The sequence below is a fragment of the Epinephelus lanceolatus genome, chromosome 22 (assembly GCF_041903045.1).
Source record: "Epinephelus lanceolatus isolate andai-2023 chromosome 22, ASM4190304v1, whole genome shotgun sequence".
Lineage (NCBI taxonomy): Eukaryota > Metazoa > Chordata > Actinopteri > Perciformes > Serranidae > Epinephelus > Epinephelus lanceolatus.
In genome coordinates, this window is record NC_135755.1 from 3,300,262 (window position 1) to 3,324,637 (window position 24,376).

General features: G+C 39.6%; 1 protein-coding gene across 2 annotated transcripts in view; it reads right to left on the bottom strand.

Annotated features, from left to right (window-relative positions):
- Positions 1-1,363: 1,363 nt before the first annotated feature.
- The window catches only part of LOC117245909 (uncharacterized), a 28,469-nt gene continuing 5,456 nt past the window's right edge, over positions 1,364-24,376 (bottom strand). Inside the window, exons 1-2 of one of the 2 annotated variants that reach the window (XM_033609515.2) lie at positions 10,288-10,527; positions 1,364-3,154 (exon numbers count right to left, since the gene is read on the bottom strand). In XM_033609515.2, the coding sequence (XP_033465406.1) occupies positions 2,114-3,154; positions 10,288-10,380 (1,134 nt within the window). In that variant the 5' untranslated portion in view covers positions 10,381-10,527 and the 3' untranslated portion in view covers positions 1,364-2,113. Of the gene's footprint in view, positions 3,155-10,287; positions 21,707-24,376 lie in introns of those variants that run through there. The other variant, XM_078164294.1, reaches the window with a different exon arrangement.

Genomic DNA, 24,376 nt, shown 5'->3' on the forward strand with positions numbered 1-24,376 from the left:
TATATTTGTTGAAGTTGTCAGATAACCAGATAAAACCTTAACCTCTGTTTCTGTCTGAGCCAACAAGACAAACTTTCATGTGTTTGCTGCCGTGTCAGCCACGGTCCAGAGAGACGACAATAATCTGTCACCCACCCCCAAAAAAGCCTCTCAGAATCTGGAGAGTTCACACAAGTCACCTAAACTGATGTGACAAAAAAACATCTGCTGAAAAAAGTGAGGTGTTTGCACTCCTGAATTCAGCATCAAAAAGTGTCAGTGAAACTGTGGAGCTGATCCTGAGGAGCGTCTGAGCTTTAGCAGTGAGACTGTGACAGGAGCAAAGACCAACACCAGGAACTTTAATCCCACTGCAGAGTCTACAAACTATTTTTATTAAAGGCTGAACTCATCTGATGATATGGACATTACAATCCTCCACACACAAACAAACAGGCTTCAACTCAACTTCTGTCTCTGTACCTCCAACAAGAGTCAAAAAGAAGAAGAGCTGCGCCCTGCTGAGCCTCCGTCTTTATACAGGTGGAGCTCAGGAAGAAAAACTCAGCTGTCTTCTACATGTGGACAAACACAGGACACATGCAAGACACTGGATAAGACATCAAATATGCTACACATGATAACATACATCATATTAATCTGCTATTTAAGTTGTTGATGATGCTCAGAGCTCAGAAGACTTTGGTGTCCTGATGTCATCAACAGGAGCAAACAGTCTGAGCTGGAAACCTGAACATTGTGGAGGAGTTTTCATGTCCCTGTCATACTGGGAGCTGTGGTGTCCCAGCCGTTGCTCCTGGTCGGGTCTTGAGAGGCAAAGTGGTCCAAGGGGAGGGGCCAGACTAACAGTGAGTCAACAGACCCTGATGGATCAGACCTGGAGCACCTCGCCATGACAACACAAACAGAGCCCCCTTCTGGAGGCAGGCTAGAGAGGGAAGCTGCACATGAGACCAAAAATCAGTCAAGTCACTAAACATTTCATTCAGCATGTTGAGTCAGCGTCTGAGACTGCAGAGCCTGTCTGTGACAGAGGTCTCAGGCTGATGCAAATACTTTGATCACAGCCATGGTAAGAGGCATCAATATCAGTTTTCAAATGCTTATTTGGTCAATCAGCCTATATATATCTACATGGACTTGACTCATGGGGCTCGGTGGGGCACAGTCCCAAAGATCAACATGGAGTCACCATCCTGTGGGCTCACCAGTCGCAGAGATACGCTTCAGGGTCGGGTGCATTGTGAGCCGCAACATTGCCCCGGACAGTTGCATGATTGATTTTGAAAAGTTTGTGGTCAGTGTACGGAAATTGCTCAACTTCAGGAAACACTGAAATGAAGAGACTCAGAGAACCATGGAGAAAAGTTACAGCCAGCGAGATTACTTTAATTGCAAAGTACAACTCAACAATACAGGTCGTAGAAAACAACGGACACAGCAGAAACAGCCCCGCTCATACAACTTCCAAAAACCTTTATACTATCTGAGTGAGTGAGCGTCTGTTCGTTTGTGTGCATGTGTGCGTGTGCGTCCATGTGCAGACGTGCCTGGGTCTGGGACCTAACCATTCTGCCAAGTTTGATTTCCTGGTCACCTTTTTTCTTTAACCCTACCCACTTGGGCTGAACATAACGGTGTCATGGCTTCACCGTTCTTCCCTCAAAGCCAGCCTATCTACTTGCACTCGTAATAGTTTCCTGGGCAGTCTAGGCCCGCCTCCTCTTACCAGAGTCATATCAGGACAAGCTGGAATTCCCCTAACTTTCCACCAATGTTTCTGAGCCCATCAACATGCTATTTTTACAAAATTATGCACAATTAATTCTAGGTACTTCTCCACCACAATGCTTAAGTGTTCAATGAGTGCATGTGTGTGTCATAGGAATACATGAAATAATAAACCAGTGTATGACTTGTCAGTGCACAGAGTACAATGCTTCAACACGTATCTTTGAAGGTCAACTTAAGGAACAGTATAAACACTACAGTAAATCAGTACATTACACTAGAAATGTCACTACCAACATTGGTCACATCAGGACGGGTTCTCTCTGGTGTGAACAAGTTGATGGATTTTTAGGTCATACCGTACAATAACAGCTTTCTCACACTAGTCACAGCTGTACGGGTTCTCTCCTGCATGCCGGCATTGGTGGGTTCTCAATTGAGTGCACCAGGCAAATAATCTTCCACATTGGTCACACCAGTACGGCTTCTCTCCTGTGTGAATACGCTGGTGGCTTTTTAAGGCCCATGACAGTGCAAAGGCTTTGCCACATTGATCACAGCTGTATGGTTTCTCTCCTGTGTGAATACGTTGGTGGCTTTTTAAGGTTGCTGACTGTACAAAGGCTTTGCCACATTGATCACAGCTGTACGGTTTCTCTCCGGTGTGAATGCGTTGGTGGGTTTTTAAGGCCCCTAACTGTGGAAAGGATTTGCCACATTGATCACAGCTGTACGGTTTCTCTCCGGTGTGAATGCGTTGGTGGGTTTTTAAGGCCCCTAACTGTGGAAAGGATTTGCCACATTGATCACACCTGTATGGTTTCTCACCGGTGTGAATATATTTATGAGATATTAAGGTTCTGATTTGAGAAAACTTCTTCCCACATTGGTCGCACCCGTATGGTTTCTCTCCTGTGTGACTGCGTTGATGAGCTGTCAAGTGACCTGAGCGTGTGAAAGCTTTGCCACACTGATCACAGCTGTACGGTTTCTCTTCTGTGTGAATTATTTGGTGAGTTTCAAGGGACGTGCGTTGCGAAAAAGTTTTCCCACATTGGTCACAGCAGTGCAACTTCTCTCCTGTGTGAACACGGTGGTGACTTTTTAAGCTACGTAGAGTGGTGAAAGCTTTCTCACATTGATCACAGCTAAACAGTTTCTCTGCTGTGTCAATGTGTCGTTTTTTTGAGGTCCCTGACTCTGTGAAATCCTTCCCACTTTGGAAAAAACTGGACAGTTCCCCTTCAATGTGAATGCGTTGATGGGCTTTGAGGGCACTGCAGCGAAAAAATGTTTTCTCACATTGGTCACAGCTGTATGGTTTCTCTCCAGTTTGAACTCTTTGATGAATTTTTAAAGATCCAGATGTTGTGAAGGATTTGTCACGGTGGTGACGTATAAGTTCCTCTCTTCCTCTCTGTTCCTATAGCAACAAACAGACACAGAGAAAAAGAGTTCATGAGTTGTCACGGTGCAGCCAGCCAACTAAAACCATAAATAACATTGAAAGCATGTCTGCCAAACATAACCCACAATGTCTGACTAATGCATTACCACCAACAAATGTTATGATAAATAACTTACAGAATAGTTTTTATTTAGGTTTTGACTTTTTGATAGGAATTGATACCAATACTACTTATCAATGCGACTCTCACTGATACTTCTCTCCATAATTTAGTGGTTTAGTGGTTTTGGGTTGGACCTGAGATTCTTGACTTGTGCTCATGTCTCCCCCATGACTGTACAGGCTAACCGTCACACCAAAGTCTTTTCTCATTTTCTTTAAATATTTTATCAGCTACTATTCATAACCCACATAAACCATTTGTCATAAATCAGATCCACTGCTCAGCACTTATTCAGAAAGACAATGTGACTCTTAAAGGGGCAATAAGCGGAAATTCCTCATTTCTAGATTGAAGGAATTAAAAAAATCACTATGTGAAGAACTAGGAGGTGTAAATTCATCTAGAGTATAGCATGACGTCACACATCCTCTCTCTGTGTTGATCTTCAGCCCCTTGTTTACAAGCCGGTCTACAGGCAGTGCAATGATTTTGCTTTTTGCCCCTTTAATGCTGGTAGGGCTGACCCAAAAAATTCGAAGCTTCGAAGCTTTGTTTGATGGCACGGGATTAGATTGTGAAAAAAAATTGAATATTCTCCCATTTTTTGAGGGGACCTTGAACGCAACACTGAAGGCCGGCCCCATTAGGCCTAGTAAAGAAGTTATCTGGTCTGATTGTTGCATGAATTGCCTAAAAAAGTTTCACAGTAAATCAGAGAACAGGGATATTATTATTGCCACAGGTTATTTGAAATGGACAAAGTTATTCTTTACTGGTGAGTTAAGGGAGAATAGCTATCATGTAATTAAAAAAGAAAACATCTCCGACAAGGAAATAGAAAGCCCGACGTGCAATGAATGGAGACCTGCTATTATCCTGCTTGAACACAGACGACTAAATTCTTTCAACAATGTGACTCAAAATAATGATAAAATAGATTTTTTGATGTAAAATAATATGCTGATGGTGACATTTTCCACCAGTCCGCTGCGCTCTGAGTCTGGTGTCAGTGACACATGCTGCTCTGAGTCGCGCATCTGTCTGCTTGCGCTGCAGTGCGCGCCGAGGGTTTTAATTTTTAGTGTTAAATCAAAAGTTAAACACTACTTATCAGCAACCAGAAGTGTTTTTTCGTTTGTGAATATATTTATCTTAATTCTAGGGTTGCATGAAACTACTTTTTCGCCATAATTTTTAAGTTATTAACTTTTTTGGACTTTTTTTTGCTCAGCATGGTACGATAACTATCTAAGAATATAATGTGTTTCAGGGTATCACAGAATTTATATTATGATTAGTGTGAATGATCCTGTTTTGATCTATTTTATACTTCAGATTTATATTGTTTAGCATTAATTGGTGACAGAAAAAAATGAATTTCATTCTGCAAAGAAACGTGTCTCCTTACTGTGCATATGACAATAAACACTTTGAATCTTGAATCTATATGTTTTATGAAGACCCTATGTGCACTCAAAGCTGTGGCACAAGTTATGCACTGAAATCTGGCAGAAGAAAAATACAATAATAATAATAATAATAATAATAATAATAATAATAATAATAATAATAGAAGAAGAAGAAGTATGAGGAATAACAAGTGTGCTCCTGTATGTGCTGTGTACATCAGGCACACAAATAAAATGAATCATCGTGACAATCATTTGTCATAATTTGTCCGCACATATCCCACATCTACATGCACATATGAGATCACATATGTGCTGAACCGTGGAGAGTGATCCGCACGGATTACGGATCAAAGATGATCCGTTGCATCACTAGTGGACACAGTACATCACTTGGGGAAAAAAGAATGATGCCACTACCAACAAAATGCCCAGACCAATAATCATACAGTTTGCAATGCCAACTATTCAAGATGAGATATGGAAAAAAATCAAGAGAGGCGAGAGTCTGCAAAGAGATGAACATTCAGTTCAAGGAGGACTTTTCAAAGGAGGATCGTGAATATGCTTTGGGAGTATTTCTTGATTTATCCAAAGCTTTTGACATGGTTAATCATGATATTTTACTTCAAAAATTGTTACATTATGGTTTTACTGGAATTACTTATACATGGTTTTACAATTATATTCATAATCGACAACAGTTTGTAAACATTAATGGATCAACATCTGATAGGGCAACTATAACCTGTGGGGTCCCACAGAGATCTATTTTAGGACCACTCCTATTCCTCATTTACATTAATGATCTGGCTGCAGCATTATCCTCCACGTTTCCTGTACTTTTTGCCGATGATACCAATTTATTTGTCTCACATTCTAATTTTTCTGTACTGATGGCCAAATCCAACACTGATTTAGAAAGAATTTCCACATGCTTTCTATTAAACAAATTATCTTTCAATGTTAATAAATCTAATTTTATTGTATTTACTTCAAAAAATACTCTAGATCTAACTCTTGTCTTTCCATTGGAAACAACTCAGTTACCCAGGTTTCAGTCACAAGTTTCCTTGGAGTCATAACTGATGAAACTCTCAGCTGGAAGACTCATATTCAGTCAGTTTGCAATAAAATATCTAGGTCTGTTGGTATCATTGGCAGAATTCAAGGTTTGGTTCATCAAAAGTGTTTATTAATCCTCTATTATAGTTTAATCTATCCGTACCTTATATATTGCAATGTTATTTGGGGAGCTACATATCCCACTCACCTTCATAAGCTTTATATTTTACAAAAGACGTTCTGCAGAATTGCCACTTTCAGCAATAGGGTAGAACACTCAGCCCCTCTCTTCAATCAGCTTAATATTTTATCAATTTTTTAAAATAAATGTATATCAAACCTGTATATTAATTTACAAAATCTTGCATCCGTCTGCTTCATTTTCCATACCTTGTGAAGAATTTTTTCAGAATAACAGTGATGTTCATAAGTATAATACGAGACATACTAAATGTTTACATCTTCCAATGTTTCGTACCAGGCTTTGTCAATTCTCCATCAGATATAGAGGGGCTCAGCTTTGGAACAGTCATATTCAAATTGCATCTCAGTCTACCTCACTCAAGAGTTTCAAATATAGGCTACGGTCCTGTCTGATGAACCAAACTCTTCAAACTGATCACATTTAACTATAATTGACCATCCTCTATCCACTGTAAGGATCTGACTGATTTGTCTGTATACAAGTGTGCTTTGGCACGTGCGTATACAATCGCACACTCCCATGCTCGCTTGAGCACGCATATACACATAGACTCATTCACACACACATACGCTTATGCTCTCACTCACAATTCTATTTGTTGTTGTCTTTGCTTTTTGATTCCATGTTTTTATATTTGTTTGTCTGTTTTTTGCTATGGATTTATTAATATATGTTCTTAATGCTGATATGGTGAGATTTCCTCTATAAGCCTCTCGGGGTTTTTTAAATCTCACCTGCACAATCAACAATTGTTTTTCTTTTTTACTGTGCAAATAAACAAAACAAATAAACAAAACAAAGCCCAGGCTAAGCTGTGGCCCAAGGTGCAAGAAGCCAGAAGAAATGGGAAAAGAGTAGGGCTGCAACGATTCCTCCAGTAAGTAGTACCTCCATTACAAAAAATGATAGAGGAATTTTCTGTGCCTCGAAGCCTCGTTTAATTAAATTTAAAGGTCCCCAGCAAGCATTTTTTGGTTTAAAAAACATCTAATAGCCGTCTACATGAAGACCTGGGGCCTGTTGTTCAAAAGTAGAATTAACCAATCCAGGATAAGTGGAGAAGCGAGGCTGGACAAATTCCATTAAGTCCATCCTGGCTTAACTGGTTGTTCAAACACCAAGCCAGGCTGAGGAGGCGTGGCTTTGTCAAGCCAGGTGCAACTTATTCAGGTGAGTGCGTGTCCACGGCTTTCTTAAATAGACCCCAAGATCGATCACAGATTCACCGATGCAGCAATGGAGAGAGCACGTGCCACATACTTCTCACCCAGTGAGCAGCGTCTCATCATGGACACTTATGAAGAGGTAAAACATATAATCACGAAGAAAGGAAACACTGCAGCGATAATAAAGCAGAGAGAGAGCGCGTGGCAAACAACTGCGGACCGACTGAATGCGTAAATAATCTAATCGCCCTCTTCATACAAGGTACATTATTCCAGTATACTGTACATGGAATCAATCATTTTATTCATTCATTAATCAACCAGTGGTGTTATGTGGACTGTCTGACTTTGGATTATCTTGCAGTGTAAGACAAATTGACAAATTAAAAGAAAAACCTTAAGGAAACTGGACTTAGAAATTAAGAAACTAGAGAAAGAAGTAAGTGACTTTAATGCACATTGTAAGCATGACTGTGATGCAATGTATTAATCAAAATTATTTCTCTCTTTCTCTCCACAGCTCAAAGCAGACAGTGACTGATTACAGTATTTTTCATTTAAATAAAATGTGGTCAAAGAACATTGTGGTTTCATCTTCATGTTTTCATTCACTGATGTAAAGTACACTGGAGTTATTGGTCCAGTTAACTGGGAATATACTTTGGGAAGGTCATACAGTTATGACACCTAATAACCACTAATTGTGTTAATGCCAAATGCACCTACTTGTATGTTTATTCCAACAATTAATCCTTTTATTGGTAAAAATATGTGCATGGCTTCAGCATGGCTCTCACCCTCTCCACAACGCTCTAGTCGAACAGAGGAGCACCTTCAGCCAGAGACTGATTGCTCCTAAATGCACCACTGAGCGCCACAGGAAGTCATTCTTACCTGTGGCCATTAAACTGTACAACTCCTCCCTCTGATGATCGGACTCATTTGGCTATTTATAAAACAAAACAAAACTACTTTAATATTTTATTTTAATGTCTACTTTATTTTATTTATTTCATTGTCTATTTTAGTATCTTATTTATATCTTCATCTTTATCTCTTGTTTCCATTCATGCTGTATTTCTATTTCTACTTTGCACGGAGCATTGGAACAAAAACAATTTCCCCCCGGGGATTAATAAAAAGTATTCTGAAGCTGAATCTGAATGTCAAAATATGTTTGGGCTATGACAAAAATAATGTTTTAAATGTTTTTTTTTTTTTTTATTGTAGGCTCAGAGGCCGTTTACATGTACACGGTGATTTTGATAAACGGAGACATCTTCCTTCGTTTGATCCTCTGAGAAGAAAAACGGTTCACTCTGCTCTGCCGCCAGGGACAAACTGGCAGGCAAAGATCCTCTCTGAGGAAGAGGGTTCACTTTGCTGCAGGGTTCACCAAAACGTTGTTTTGTTTTTTTTTCTTTTAATAAATTGAACACACATTAAAGAACATACAAGATCCTGTAGAGAATTAATACATATAATACAATAAATATTGTCTAATTAAATGAAGGAAGAGGATTTTTTTAAAAATCAAATAAAATATTGGGGATTTATGTGAAAATATACATAGAGACATATAAATAATTATAAAATTAAAGATACGTAGCACATATTGTTATTGTGCCATTGGTTTTGGCCTTGGTGCCCCAATAAATTTGTATTTATCAAAGGCCAAAGTAGCCTTGCCCTAAAAATTACTTAATTCCAGGACTGTAATTGGGCTTTAATTAAGCAAAAGTATGTTTTATCTGATTACTCGATTAATCGATGGAATATTCGATAGAATAATCGATTACCAAAATATTCAATAGCTGCAGCCCTAGAAAAGAGCCTTTCTCAAAGAAGGCTAAGCACTCATTGAGGGACACAGAATTGACCCATAACTGATATTTTCAGCAAAGTAATATTCAAGCACTTTGTCAAAATGTACATGGTTTCATTACAAGTATATTTGATGAGAATTTAATCTGATAATACTTCATAAGACAAAATTTAAAGCCCAATAAGTTGGTATGGTTATGTTCTAAGGGCAACATATTTCATTCCTGCATTATAAGCAAGTTAAAGACATATTGAAAACAGTTACATTATAGATTATGTCTATTTCTTTTTTATCTTTGAATGTTAGGGGGTTAAAAACAGTGTTAAGTGAAAAGCAATATTTTTATTTTGCATGGAACAAAAATCAAAATGTGTTTTCTTACAAGAGACTCATTCTGTTATGACTGACGAAAGGTCAGTGGGGCGATTCTGCTTTTTTTTGCACATGGAACTTCTCATTCAGCTGGAGTAATGGTATTATTTAACAGGTTTCCAGGCATGATAATTGACAATCAAACAGATACATAACGTCATTGGTTAATGGTAGTAGTAGAGATAAATGACAAACCTTACATTTTAGTGTGTGTTTTTCTGATTTTCAAAAGTAAGAATAATCCATAACGGGAACATTTTAATTAATAAATGTTTCCATTATCTTAAATGGCCAATTTCACCAAAAGTAAAAGACGTTCACTTTAGAATTGTAAACAATGTTTATCCAGCTGCTGAAACTTTACCACAAAGATTTCATTTTCAAGTAAATCCTTATGTGTATTTTGTTCAAGAGAACCCGAAACTATTGAGCATTTATTTTTATCATGGGTAAATATCATATACACCATTGCAAATGGAAAAACTGTAAAGCCTCCATATTTTGCTTTAAAAATGAACTGAAGAATTATTTATCGTCCATTAAGATATGATCTAAAAATAATCAGTCCCTTAAAGACCTGTATGAAGTCATGTTTAAGTCTCTTACATTTTCATTTCATCCTTGCTGCTGTTCATTTTCTTTAAATCTCCAACGAGCCTATTGTTTCTTCTGCGAGCTCTCGCGAGAACACGCGACGCACTGCGCGGGAAAATACCCTGCAACACAGACCGTCTCAAGTGTTTCTTTACTCTGAGTGAGTTAAAGATGAAAACAGGAAACACGGAGACATAAAAACCTTTTTGCTTTGTTACATTTCCTTTCTCCAGATGTGATGTGGAACCAGAGAATGAGCGGATGATCCACGGAGCCTCGAGACTCTTCCTCGTGTCTTTAGTGTGGCTGCTGTCAAGCCCTTTTTATCCATGACGTCATCAACACTCACCTCAACATCGCTGCTATCAGAGGACGAGCCTGCTGCTTGTCTTCTCCGGACCTTGTTGCTCCGGTGCTCCGGGTTCTGCTTGTCCTCCTCCATTCCGCTCCTCTACTGCTCCTCCTGCTCCTCCTCTCTCATGGACTCTGATGTCCTGCTCCTGATCTCGGCTGACTTCTTCTTCTTCAACTTTTTCCTGCTTCTTCTTTGAGGTTTATTGGCGGTTGGCAAACGACGTCATGTGGCATTACCGCCACCTACTGGTGCGGAGTGTGGCCCGAACTCTAATAATTAAATAGATTTTTTAAAAACACAAATAACTCATGTCTTCTCAATCCTAATAATTTCTTTTAGATAATAAATAGTAATCAGATTAATTCCCTGAGTTCTTCTGTAAAATATCTTTTCAGGTTTTGGATCAGTCGCTTTCTTTCATCTTCATATTTCTGACAGTACATAACAGGCTGTACTGTCTCTTCTTACGATACCATACGATATACTTTATTGTCCCCGAAGGGAAATTTGTCTGTGACTTAAGTGCTGTGCACTTTGCCTGCTTCCATAAAAAACAAACAATAAAAACACATAACACATAAATACACAATACATACAACAATACATCATCATACAGCATTCCCTTAAGAGGGCACCATGGCACTGTTGCTCAACCCTAACAGGCTATTTACTCTTTAGTATAGTAACTGAGATAGGCACAAAGGCAGAGGTGGGTAGAGTAGCCAAATATTGTACTCAGGTAAGAGTACTGATACTTTACTCAAGTAAAAGTAAAAAGTAGTCATCCAAATAATTACGTGAGTAAGAGTAAAAGAGTATTTGGTGAAAAAACTACTCAAGTACTGAGTAACTGTTGAGTAACGTCTGATTTATTTGTAAAATAAGAACATGAACATAATCAATCAATCAAAAATAATAATCTGCATTCATGTATTTTAAACGATACCTCTTCAACTAAAACAAAAATAAATTAAATCTTTACAAACATAAATCAAGGCACAAGAAACACAATATATATTCTTATATATACTGTACACACACACACACATATGTACATATATATATATATATATATATATATATATATATATATATATATATACACAGTGGTGGAAAAAGTTTTCGGACACCCTTAAAATTTTACACAATCTCAAATATTATCATGAAATATTTGTGGAAAAATCTTTTTTGTGTTTCAAAAGGTGTGGCTGCATTAGACAGATACAAACAAATACAAATTATATTTTTTTTGTTTATTGTTTACAAGAAAAACTAACAAAACTAAATTCTTGAAAGTTTCAATATGTCAGTTCTCAACATTGTCGGTGTCAAAGTCAACAAATAACAGAGAATGTGTTCAAAACTGAACAAAAAATAAATAAACCATCACATCATCAAATTAATATTTAGTAGTCCTGCCATTGGCACGTAGTAGAGCTCTAATCCTGGCTGGCATGTTCCCCACGAGCCTTTCACACTGTTGAGGGGTAATCTTGTCCCATTCTTCTTGAATTACTGCTTTTAAGTCTTCCAAATTATTTGGTTTATGCTTTGAATCAGACCTTTTGATAATCCACCACAGATTTTCAATGGGGCTCATGTCCAGGAATTGAGCTGGCCACTCTAAGACCTGGATACTGTGCTCCTGCAGCCAAGTTCTACTGGCCTTGGATGTGTGGCAAGGGCCATTATCTTGTTGTCCTGGCTGTCCAGTTCTTGTGTGCCTGGGCCCAACGACGCCGGGCTAACCTCTGTGTCTCATTGATCAGGGGCTTCTTGGTAGCCTTGTAGGACCTTAAGCCATGATCTAATAGTCGGCCACGTACAGTGCGGGTGGAACACTGGACACCAGTTTGGTTTGACCACCACTGCTGAAGCTCCTATGATGTCATTCGGCGGTTTTGCCTGCACATGCGGATCAGGATGCGGTCATTTCTTGCTGAAGAAACCCTTGGACGCCCAGATCTTGGTTTGTCTTCCAAGCTGTTGGTTCGTCTGTATTTCTGCAGAGTGTATCCAACTGCTGAAGGACTGCATCTGCACTTCCTGGCTATCTGGCGGCAGCTGTATCCTTCCTGGCTGAGAATCTTTATCTTCAGGCGTGTTTCCTGCGTTAGGTTCCTTGTTTTAGCCATTTTTGTGTCTGAAGAACTTTCAAATGTGCTGGCTTTATGTAGACACGAAGCTTGGCAACAAAAATTGTGTCTTTTAATAAAAAGAACGACCTTCATCACTGGTACCAAAATGACCCAATACTCAAAATTTCTTATGTATTTTTATGGAACCAATCAATTTTAAGTTTTTAATGGCTTTTTTAGGATTTATTTAGTATTTTGGCTGTGACTGTACTAAAAGAAATTGCACTTGAAGACCTAAGAGTGATTCTTAATGCAATATTTCACAAATGCATGGGGTGTCCGAAAACTTTTTTCCACCACTGTATATGTAATTAAGTACTCAGAGGTGGGTAGAGTAGCCAAATATTGTACTCAAGTAAGAGTATTGTGGCTTTAAAACAATATAACTCAAGTAAAAGTAAAAAGTATTTTGCATTAAAACTACTCTGAAAAGTACAATTTATCCAAAAAGTTACTCAAGTAAATGTAACTGAGTAAATGTAAGTAGTTACTACCCAACTCTGCACAAAGGAGTTTTTAAACCTATTCAGTTTGTATTTGGGGACTCTGTATCGTCTTCCAGACGGTAAAAGTTCATACTCAGGATAAAGGATGTGTGATGGGTCAGATAAAGCCCACATAAAAAGTACAGTCTTTGCTGTAATGGAGAACACAGGTTGTCAATGTGGGTCTTCCAGCTGAATTTGATATCTAGGAGGACACCTAGGTATTTGTAGGAGCTGACCTGACAGATGTTTTTGTCATGGATGGGGACAGGTGTGTGATCCCCCACAGAGCCAGGGTCAAACACCATCTCCTGTGTTTTCCTCACATTCATTTGTAGATGGTCGCAGTGGCGTATCCAGGACATTTTTACTGGGGTGGCCAAGATGGGACACAAAGCTAGTGTGGGGTGGCCATGGCATATAATATAATGACATAAAGTAGAATGCCACGTACGCAGCCAACCCTGGTTCGAATCCTGGCCGGAGGACCTTTGCTGCATGTCACATCCCCTCTCTCTCCCGTGATTTCCTGTCTTCCTACTGTTAAATAAAGGTGTCTATGCAGGTAAAAAAATATTTGAAAAAAGAGTCTTTTTTTTATTCCATTTCCACCTATCACAGTCCTCAGGAATCTCTGGTTATTTTAACATGTCGATTTTTAATCAGTAATTATGTTCAGGATAGGGTACACATTTTCTAAGAGCCATTTCCTTATAGTGGATTAAAGTCCTCATCTCTTCACAAGGTAGATTACTCATCCTATAGAATAACATTAATCAGTCATCAGCTCATCATCTGTGTCACCTGTATTGTTAGCTGTGTTTGCTCTACTAATTGAGGCGCCATCTTGTGGTTACATAAAAACACAGCAATCCAGGCAACAGAACAAACCAAAAAATTCAAATCAAAGCTTAATACTTAAAGATAGGCCTTATTAAAAGTTTATCTGTAAGCAAAAGATAAAATAAGCTTGTAGCCTAGGAAAAAAAGGAATATTTGTTGTTCTTTACAGATATAATTAGATATAGATATAATTTGTTGGAGATACTGGAATTTGATTTTTTTGGTTTGTTCTTTGCCAGGTGTGTTTTTATTTAACCACAAGATGGGGCCTAAATTAGTAAAGCAAACATAGGTAACAATACAGGTGACACAGCTGAAGGCCTGATGACTGAATAATGTCATTATATGATGCCTTATGATGTACGGTCTGCCCATTTTTCCGACAGCCCATTGTTCAGACCATATTAAACCCATTGTTCCGAAGTCCTGTTGTTCCGAAATCATCATGATGCCCTGTGGTTAAGGTCTGGTTAGGTTTAGGCACAAAAACCACTTGGTTAGGGTCAGGAAAAGATCATGGTGTGGGTTAAAATGAAAAAGAAAGTGGCAAACACATAAGCTGTGAGCCTGCTCCGCCTCAAGCCTTTCCCAGCTGACCCAGAGCCGGTCGCGGCGCACCATCAAGACAGAAATACGCCCGCCAGGAGCCGTTCAGCACCGCGGAAAGCTTCCCACACAACCCGGACCCCAGAGTGAATAACAGGAGGTTATGATGTTTCATTCTCTCCTCTCTATGACACTTGTATCTCGACCAGTAGCCTACTTTTGTTGCGTTGCTGATCCTCTATGGTACACAAATACAGTACTAATCACATATCGGAACAACGGGACGTCGGACTAATGAGAGGTCGGAACAATGAGAGGTCGAAACAATGCTACGGCACCGTATGAAAATGTGCAAAAAGTGGTTTTCAACCCAGACAGTATTCATGTCCAGGGCCCTGATGAAGGCATAAATTGAAATGTTGGCTTTGGTTCAGCGTGCCGTTTTTCTCCAGCAGTTCTGCAGCTGACATTGTCACTGTGACCGTCCTCCTGTTTCATTAGCAGCAGCAGCAGCAGCAGCAGATGCGGCGTGCTCATCTCATGGCTGATGGCTCACCTGCATGGCCATTGGCCAAACGTCCGCTGAGCAGAAATCAGCTCTCACAGCCTCAGTACGACCATTACTGTGTTAGTTAAAAATGTAAAACTGGCCCTAAATCAGCTGATTACCTGTCATCATTGATTGGCAGCATTTCTCTTGTTTCTTTTGTCGACGGACTTGACCAACTACCTATCAGATCTGGGGTGGCCAATGAGTTTTCAGTGGTGGCCCCGGCCATCCCAGGCCACCCCTCAAAATCGCCATTGGATGGTCGGCATCACACCACTGAGCAAAGGTCTGACCCTCAGTGAAGGACGATGAGATTAAAGTATTTTTATTTTCCATTTTGTGATCAGACATACATATCCCCATTCAAACAAACACACACAAAAAAGCAGCAGAAAACAAAATAAATAAATAAATAAAATTTAAAAATAAAAAATAAGAAATAAATAAATAAAAATACAGCACAGACCTCCTAGTAACCTATAATCATACTGTATACAGTTAAATCAAAATAACCAGCCTAGTTTCTTCATAATTCTTGGTGTATAAATGCAAAAGATAAAGTTTCCATACTTGCTGAAACTTCCCTTCAGTGTTGTTCATTTTAGCAATCAGATGTTGAAAAGATGCAGTCTCAGTCATAAGTTTAGTCCATTCCAATATTCTTGGCCTACTTGGGTTCTTTCAATTGCACAAGATTAATCTTGCTGCCATGAGGGAGCCTGCCAGTATCAGTTCGAACTGTGCTTTAGTGACACCTTGTGGTGCTAGCTCTCTACTCACAAGAAGGTAAAGCTCAGGAGATTCTGGCAAATGCTTCCCTACAATTTCTCCAAGCTTCTTCAGTACCTCTTTCCAAAAAGGGAGAACAGAGGGACATTCCCACATGGCGTGCAAGAACATACCCTCTGCCCTCTGACATTTCCAGCATTTTCGATCTTTTGATAGTCTCATTCTGTGGAGTTTAAGAGGAGTATAATAGTATCGATGCACAATTTTGTAATGGATAAATTTGCTTCTAACATCCCTTGCAGCCCTACCAACTTTGGATATTATATCCTGCCATACCTTCTCTCCAGTATCCCTTCCCAGGTCCCTTTGCCAGATCAGCCTAAGGTTCTCACAGCTCACACTCTGAATGTCAATGATATGTTGAGAGAATATTGAAGCACTGTGCATTGTTTTAGGTGACTTAAACACTTATGGTGCATATGATCTTTATTTGCCAATTATCCCAAAAAACTGGTTGTTTCCCTATGTGGACTTGTGGGTTATTCCACACAGAAGAATAGGTCTGTTTATATTGAGATCTACCAAGTATTCTATGTCTTTTAGCCCATACCCAATTGGAATGAGTCAAGATGGGGTTTTGGTTCCCACCTGTCTGCCTTGTATAGGTGTAAATGGGGCCATTAGTGATTGCTCAATTTGTGCCCACCCAACCTCTGAATCACACCCTACCCAGTGCCTAGCTAATTTGGCCAACTCAAAAGTCACTTTATATGTCTCCACATTTGGCAGAGCTAATCCCCCCCTCTCCCTGAGGGAGTACATTTTCCTGTAGAAACCAGGAGCAAGATATTGTCTGCGTACAAAAACAATTTGTTTTCACAACTACTGCCCCATACACCTTTAATACCTGTTTCCGCTCTTATTACTGCTGCCAGTGGCTCTAAAAACAAAATGAAGAGCAGTGGGCTCAGGGGGTGTCCTTGTTTCGAGCCCCTTGTTAAATTAAAGAAGGGAGACATTAGGCCATTAGTTAAAACAGAGGCTTTTGGGGTTGAATAAATCACATTCAACCATTTTATGAATCCATCACCAAAACCAAAACCTTTCAGTGCATGCACCATGAAGCCCCACTCCATCCTATCAAACGCCTTCTCCGCATCAAGGGAGAAGGCAGCTACAGGTGTTTCGTTTTCACAACTAGACCAAAAAAGGTGCAACAGGCGTCTAATATTGTTGGATGATGATCGCCTCCTAACAAAGCCAACCTGGTCTATATGTATCATATGTGCTATCACCTTTTCCAGCCTTGTTGCCAGGACTTTTGTAAGTATCTTACTATCAACATTTATCAAACTTATTGGACGGAAGCTACCTGGATCTGTGGGGTCTTTATTTTTTTTAATAATTAATGAAATTAAAGCCTCATTAAAAATGTCTGGCAATTTTCCTGATAAAAATGCTTCTGTGTATACATCAGTCAGTATGGGTGCTAGTATATTAATACATTTTTTATAATATTCTACAGGAAACTCATCCAATCCTGGTGATTTCCCTACTTTTAATGCCAATATTGCAGCCCTAACTTCCTGTTCTGTAATTGCTTCATCTAATTGTTTTTCCTGACCTTCAGACAATTTAGGGAAATTAGTCTTTGAAAAAAACTTATCGATTTTGACTGGTGATGGATTCATTTCTGATGAGTAAAGCCCAACATAGAAATCATGGAATACTTTGTTTATTTCTTTAGTAGCGGTTACTATCTTGCCGTTTTTATTTTGTGTCGCTGGTATTACAGAATTAGCTTCTTTTTGCTGTAATTGTCTAGCCAGCAGTTTACCAGCTTTCTCCCTGTAAAAATTACTATTCAGCCTAAACAATGCATATTCAACTTTTTTGTTATATAAATCATTTAATTGAAATTTCAGTTCACAAACCTCCTTCAGGAGAGTTTCAGTGTGATTTTCCACCAATTCCTTTTTCTTTTCTTTAAGGTGGGCTTCCAATTTCAAAAGTTTCTCCCTATGTTCCCTTTTCTTTTTGCTGGAGTATGCTATTATTTTCCCTCTAGTATAGGCTTTAGAGGCCTCCCACACTGCACCCACCTTCTCTACCAACCCAATATTTATTTAAAAAAAAAAAAACTCTTAAGATCATCCTCTATTGAATTGGCACATATTTGATCCTGTAATAGGGATACATTTAATCTCCACCTGCTCTTTCTTCACTTCATCTGTCCCAATCGTGATACATAGATGCACAGCTGCATGGTCTGATATAGCAATAGGACCAATTGTACATTCAATTACACAATCAGTAAGAGCTGTAGATATAAAAAAATAATTGATTCTTGAATATGACTTGTGATTATGTGAGTAAAAAGTAAATTCCTTTCCCCTAGGATTAGCCAGCCTCCAGATATCGACAAGGCCCAAATCTTTCATCATCAAATGTATGGCTTTCCTGTCTCTAGGCACATGAGAAGAGTGTGTAGTTTTATCCAAAATCCCATCTTGTACCTGATTGTAATCACCCACAGTTACATAAAGGCCTCCTTCTATTTCCCTCAGCATTTTATTTACCCTGTGGTAAAACTCTGGTTCTTCCTTATTAGGAGCGTAAATATTACACAGATTGAGCTTAACCCCATTTATCTTAGCCTCTACACATATTATTCTACCTTCATCATCTTTATGTTGTTTTAGCAAAACAAAATTCAATTTGAAGTACGATGAGAGACCTGTGTCCTCGTACAGCAGACGGAGAATGGCAGTATCATCTGAGAAGTTCAAAATTAAATTGCTAGGGAAGCTACTGCAGCATTCACTTGTGTAAAGTGTAAATAAAACAGGGGAACTCACACAAGCTTGAGGAGCTCCCATACTTATAGATTTAGTGTCAGAGAGGGTATTGTTTACTCTGACAAACAGTCACTGTTTTTGACTGTAGCTTAGTGCTCTTAAAAACCCTTTTGTATGTAGGGATCACATGGACTGCATTGTGGTCTGAATTTGATAGAGGAGGCTTAGATCTTGCGCTGGATGCATTTTTAATGTTCTCGTAACGTTTATCTAAAACTTTATTATCACGGGTATTACACTTAACGTATTGCTGGAAGCCTGGAAGGGACATTTCTAACTTACAGTGGTTAAAGTGGTTGTTGAACAGCGTCTGCTATGTGGCTCGCAGCTCTGGCCGCACCACCACTTGGGGGTACGTATACAACACAAATGATGATATTTCCAAACTCCCTGGGAAGGTAAGGGGGTCTAAGAGAGAGGCACAGCAGCTCACACACTCATCACATCTTTATTATTTTCACCTACATTGAGCAGTGATTTCAGGTTTTGATATTATTATTTCTTCTCTCCTTCTTGTACGTCTCATTTCACCAAATTCCCTTTGAATTCTGTCAACCCTTTAAAACCTGGAGTGAAAGAAGAAACAGGAAAATGAGCAATGAGCAACTTGGTGAAAAATGTCCCACATATTGCAATTTGTTTTTAAATAAATAAACATGGAAAATTATTTTTAAAGAATTAAAAAAAAGGTATAAGCCTGGGGATAACTATAATTACATTTTAAAATTATGTTACGCAAAGATTATAATTTATAAGCACTCCTTCCAGCTCATTTTCTTGTTTTGTTTTTAATTTTCTCTTTTTTTTCTAATTTCTTGCTATTTTTGGGTAATTTCTTCTTTCATTGCTCATAGCCTTCATCCCATGTTTGTTAAAGAAATCAAGCCAATTCTAAACCACCGTCCTTTCCTCTCTTCCTCCCAGTGCTTCCCCACCTTTCCTTCAGTCTCTGTTTAATCACACTGCTGATTTCTGTTGTTTTTTTCTCTGGAGCTAAGTGTCGTATCAATACAGCCATTTTTTTTGTGGTCTTCTCTGCTCCCTTATCTGCCATTTTATGTCCTTTGATACCAACGTGCAGCAGTTACTGTTGCTATGGCCGCAGAAAATAATAATGAAAACACTAACAGGATGTATGCAGGCGTTAGAGTGAAACCAAAGAATGAACACGCGATAGACGCTATAAAACTGTGGCGCTGATCCTGAGGAGCGTCTGAGCTTTAGTAGTGAGACTGTGACAGGAGCAAAGACCAACACCAGGAACTTTGATCCCACTGCAGAGTCTACAAACTATTTTTATTAAAGGCTGAACTCATCTGATGATATGGACATTACAATCCTCTACATGTGGACAAACACAGGACACATGCAAGACACTGGATAAGACATCAAATATGTTACACATGATAACATACATCATATTAATCTGGTATTTAAGTTGTTGATGATGCTCAGAGCTCAGAAGACTTTGGTGTCCTGATGTCATCAACAGGAGCAAACAGTCTGAGCTGGAAACCTGAACATTGTGGAGGGGTTTTCATGTCCCTGTGATACTGGGAGCTGTGGTGTCCCAGCCATTGCTCCTGGTCGGGTCTTGAGAGACAAAGTGGTCCAAGGGGAGGGGCCAGACTAACAGTGAGTCAACAGACCCTGATGGATCAGACCTGGAGCACCTCGCCATGACAACACAAACAGAGCCCCCTTCTGGAGGCAGGCTAGAGAGGGAAGCTGCACATGAGACCAAAAATCAGTCAAGTCACTAAACATTTCATTCAGCATGTTGAGTCAGCGTCTGAGACTGCAGAGCCTGTCTGTGACAGAGGTCTCAGGCTGATGCAAATACTTTGATCACAGTCATGGTAAGAGGCATCAATATCAGTTTTCAAATGCTTATTTGGTCAATCAGCCTATATATATCTACATGGACTTGACTCATGGGGCTCTGTGGGGCACAGTCCCAAAGATCAACATGGAATCACCATCCTGTGGGCTCACCAGTCGCAGAGATACGCTTCAGGGTCGGGTGCTTTGTGAGCTGCAACATTGCCCCGGACAGTTGCATGATTGATTTTGAAGTTTGTGTTCAGCTCTCACACATGGGAGTCCTACAGGGAGGAATCTGGTGGTCCAACATAGAGTTACAGTCAAAATAAAAAACAGATAAAAATAATCAAAGACAAAAGTAAGATATCAACACAGCTATCAGGGCATGGGGAGGAAGCAGTAGGAAGATGTTTGTCTGGCCCTGAAAATGTCCAAAACAATGCAGGGTAAACACATTTGTGGGCTTTGATGTCACTACCAACATTGGTCACATCAGGACGGGTTCTCTCTGGTGTGAACACGTTGGTGGATTTTGAGGTCATACCATTCAATAAAAGCTTTCTCACACTACTCACAGCTGTACAGGTTCTCTCCTGCATGCCGGCTTTGATGGGCACTCAAATTACTGCACCGGGCAAATAATCTTCCACATTGTTCACACCAGTACGGCTTCTCTCCTGTGTGAATACGTTGGTGGTCTTTTAAGGCCCCTGACTGTGCAAAGGCTTTGCCACATTGATCACAGCTGTATGGTTTCTCTCCTGTGTGAATGCGTTGGTGGATTTTTAAGGTCCCTGACCATGCAAAGGCTTTGTCACATTGATCACAGCTGTATGGTTTCTCTCCTGTGTGAATACGTTGGTGGACTTTTAAGGCCCCTGACCATGCAAAGGCTTTGCCACATTGATCACAGCTGTACGGTTTCTCTCCTGTGTGAATATGTTTATGAGATATTAAGGTTCTGATATGGGAAAACTTTTTCCCACATTGGTTGCACCCGTATGGCTTCTCTCCTGTGTGACTGCGTTGATGGGCTTTCAAGTATTTTGATCGTGTGAAAGCTTTGCCACATTGATCACAACTATACGATTTCTCTCCTGTGTGACTGAGTTGATGGGCTTTCAAGTATCTTGATTGCGTGAAAGCTTTCTCACATTGATCACAGCTAAACAGTTTCTCTGCTGTGTCAATGTCTTGTTTTTTTGAGGTCCCTGACTTTGTGAAATCCTTCCCACTTTGGAAAAAACTGGACAGTTCCCCTTCAATGTGAATGCGTTGATGGGCTTTGAGGGCACTGCAGCGAAAAAATGTTTTCTCACATTGGTCACAGCTGTATGGTTTCTCTCCAGTTTGGAGCCTTTGATGAATTTTTGAAGATCCAGATGTTGTGAAGGATTTGTCACGGTGGAGACATTTAAGTTCCTCTCTTCCTCTCTGTTCCTATAGCAACAAACAGAAAAAGAGTTAATGAGTTGTCACGGTGCAGCCAGCCAACTAAAACCATAAATAACATTTAAAGCATGTCTGCCAAACATAACCCACAATGTCTGACTAATGCATTACCACCAACAAATGTTATGATAAATAACTTACAGAATAGTTTTTATTTAGGTTTTGACTTTTTGATAGGAATTGATACAAATACTACTTATCAATGCGACTCTCACTGATACTTCTCTCCATAATTTAGTGGTTTAGTGGTTTTGGGTTGGACCAGACTGCTTTCATTGACTTAACAAGGGCAGCATCTATAAACCTGACACAGTGGGTGGCGCTACATGTACCTTTAAACTTGCTTTGCAAGCTGCCAATAAACACAGAGAAGAACAACAACAACTGCAGCACGCTGTCTAGAGGGTAAAACATGTCGCAGTGTGGATGTCTTTCACAGTTTCAGAGGAAGACAACAGGATTACACCGAGAGTCTGATGTCTGACCACCCGACAACCCCCAGATCAACAAACTCCCTGGAACCGGTGAACAGGTTATATATCCCGCTTTATAGACACAGCGCTGAAGGACCGTCTCCAGAGTGTTAGCACGAGCTAATTAGCAGCAGTGGCTAACATCCAACACCAAGCTTTTAAGAGGCTCGCCTCTGTAGTTAAATGTATTAATAACCACTCGCCATGTGGTGCTACAGTTAGACATTATTTGTATCGTTACCTCTCTGACTGCGTGTGTGTGTCTGAGCTGAGTGTTAATGTGTGAGATGAATCAACAGTAGCTGTAGGCTGGTGTATGATGGGATGTTGAGACGGCGCCTGGGTGTGACGATATAAACATGTGATCCAGCAGATGTAAGGCGTGCTGCTGATGTTGATGTTCATCAGCTGTCAGTGTTTGTCTGTTAGTAGAGACTCCACTCTGCAGTGTAGTTTATACAGAGAATTACACAGTAACACTGGGCTTCATCATCACCATCATCATTCTCTGTCTTAACGGTAACGTTACATTTAATACTGATTAAAATGTGTCAAATAAAGTCAGGTTGATTTGGTTCGGTCAGAGCTGTGGAATATTAAATCAGCCTTTCTGACCCTCAGGTGAACATTAACTACAAGTTATACACTTCTTTTAAAAATACAAAAATGTGAATTTACCAGTTATCAGCAGGGGTGTAATGGTACACAAAAATCTCGGTTCGGTACGTACCTCGGTACACAAGTCACGGTTCATTTTTTTTCGGTACAGTAATGAAAAAAATAGACAACTATTAAATATCTTTTACTTATTGGTAACCTTATTAAAACATACCACCACAGCAGTTAACTCTTTTTACACAATTTTTGAATGAAACAAATATATATAAAATCCTGCTTTTTCACATTGTTTGAATGAAAATAGAAATATAAAAGTGAAAAATAAAATCCTGCTGTTTTTTGTTTTTTAACACATTTTTTGAATGAAAAACATAAATATAAATTTCTGCTTTAACAGTTTTACTCAATTAAAATAAAAAGTATAGTGCAGCTGGTCAGCTTTAAAGCCTGCTCAGATTGAGTTTTACTAGGAACTTACTTAGCTTTGTTAAAGTGCAGTAAACAAAACATGCTTATATCTAAAGTGCAGCTTAAACAATTTTACTCAACTCCAATGGCGTTGGTTATTTCTTTAGCGCGATGGTCAGGGAAACGCTCTCTCTTTTTAAACGACGACGATATCGTAGTTTGCAACAGATTGCTTTTTCTAGTCGTGCTGGTTAATGTTCAAACTCGGGTGGTGTCACTTTAGATCGTATTTTACCCTGAAACCAAAGTGTTCCCAAACGGAGGACTTAAGGTTCGCGGGTGGGTCTTCAGGTTCATCAGGCTCACTTGCCATGTTGTCAAAATGCGAGAATGTGCTGCACAAAGTGAAAGCGGAGATTTACGGGACTTGGTCCGTCACTTCATTATGTCCGTCGGGGAACTAAATATTTTAAATGGTTTGGCTCGCAAAAACGGCATTAAAATAAAACAAAATAATATCCTGCGCCCAATAATTCGGTACAGGGTCATGCCAAACTGAAAGTCGCGTACCGAACAGTTCGACACAAATACATGTACCGTTACGGCCCTAGTTATCAGTATCGGTTAAGAAAAATCCCTATTGGTGCATCCCTAGTTTTTTTCAATATCTCAGATAAGCAAACATACACGCCATGATAACTGTCAACTTCCATATCACAGTATACCTTGAAAGTGGTACATTGCTGCAACCTTACAGCACACATGCCCCCCCCCGCCCCCCCCCCCCACCCCCACACACACACACACACACACACACACACACACGTACATGTGTGTCCCTGCCAGTGTTAAAATTAAATCGTGCTAATCACCCTGTACTGCCATCTCCATATTGTAACAGCATGGTTTAAATTTCCACTCTCGGCTACTTTCAACAGCTCAGGCTCGTTGGAGATGAGTCAGGCCTGCGCAGATTTGATCACCAGTGATCGCAGCACAATGCATGCTGGTTAGATTTGTGTCCAACTTCATCCTGACTTGCTCTTCCCTCATTCAAAAGGGATTTTCGAAGGGAGATACAAAATGGCGGCGTAAACAGTATATAGTGGATAAACTTGGTGAGACAGTGGACACAGTACATCGCTTGGGAAAGGAGAAT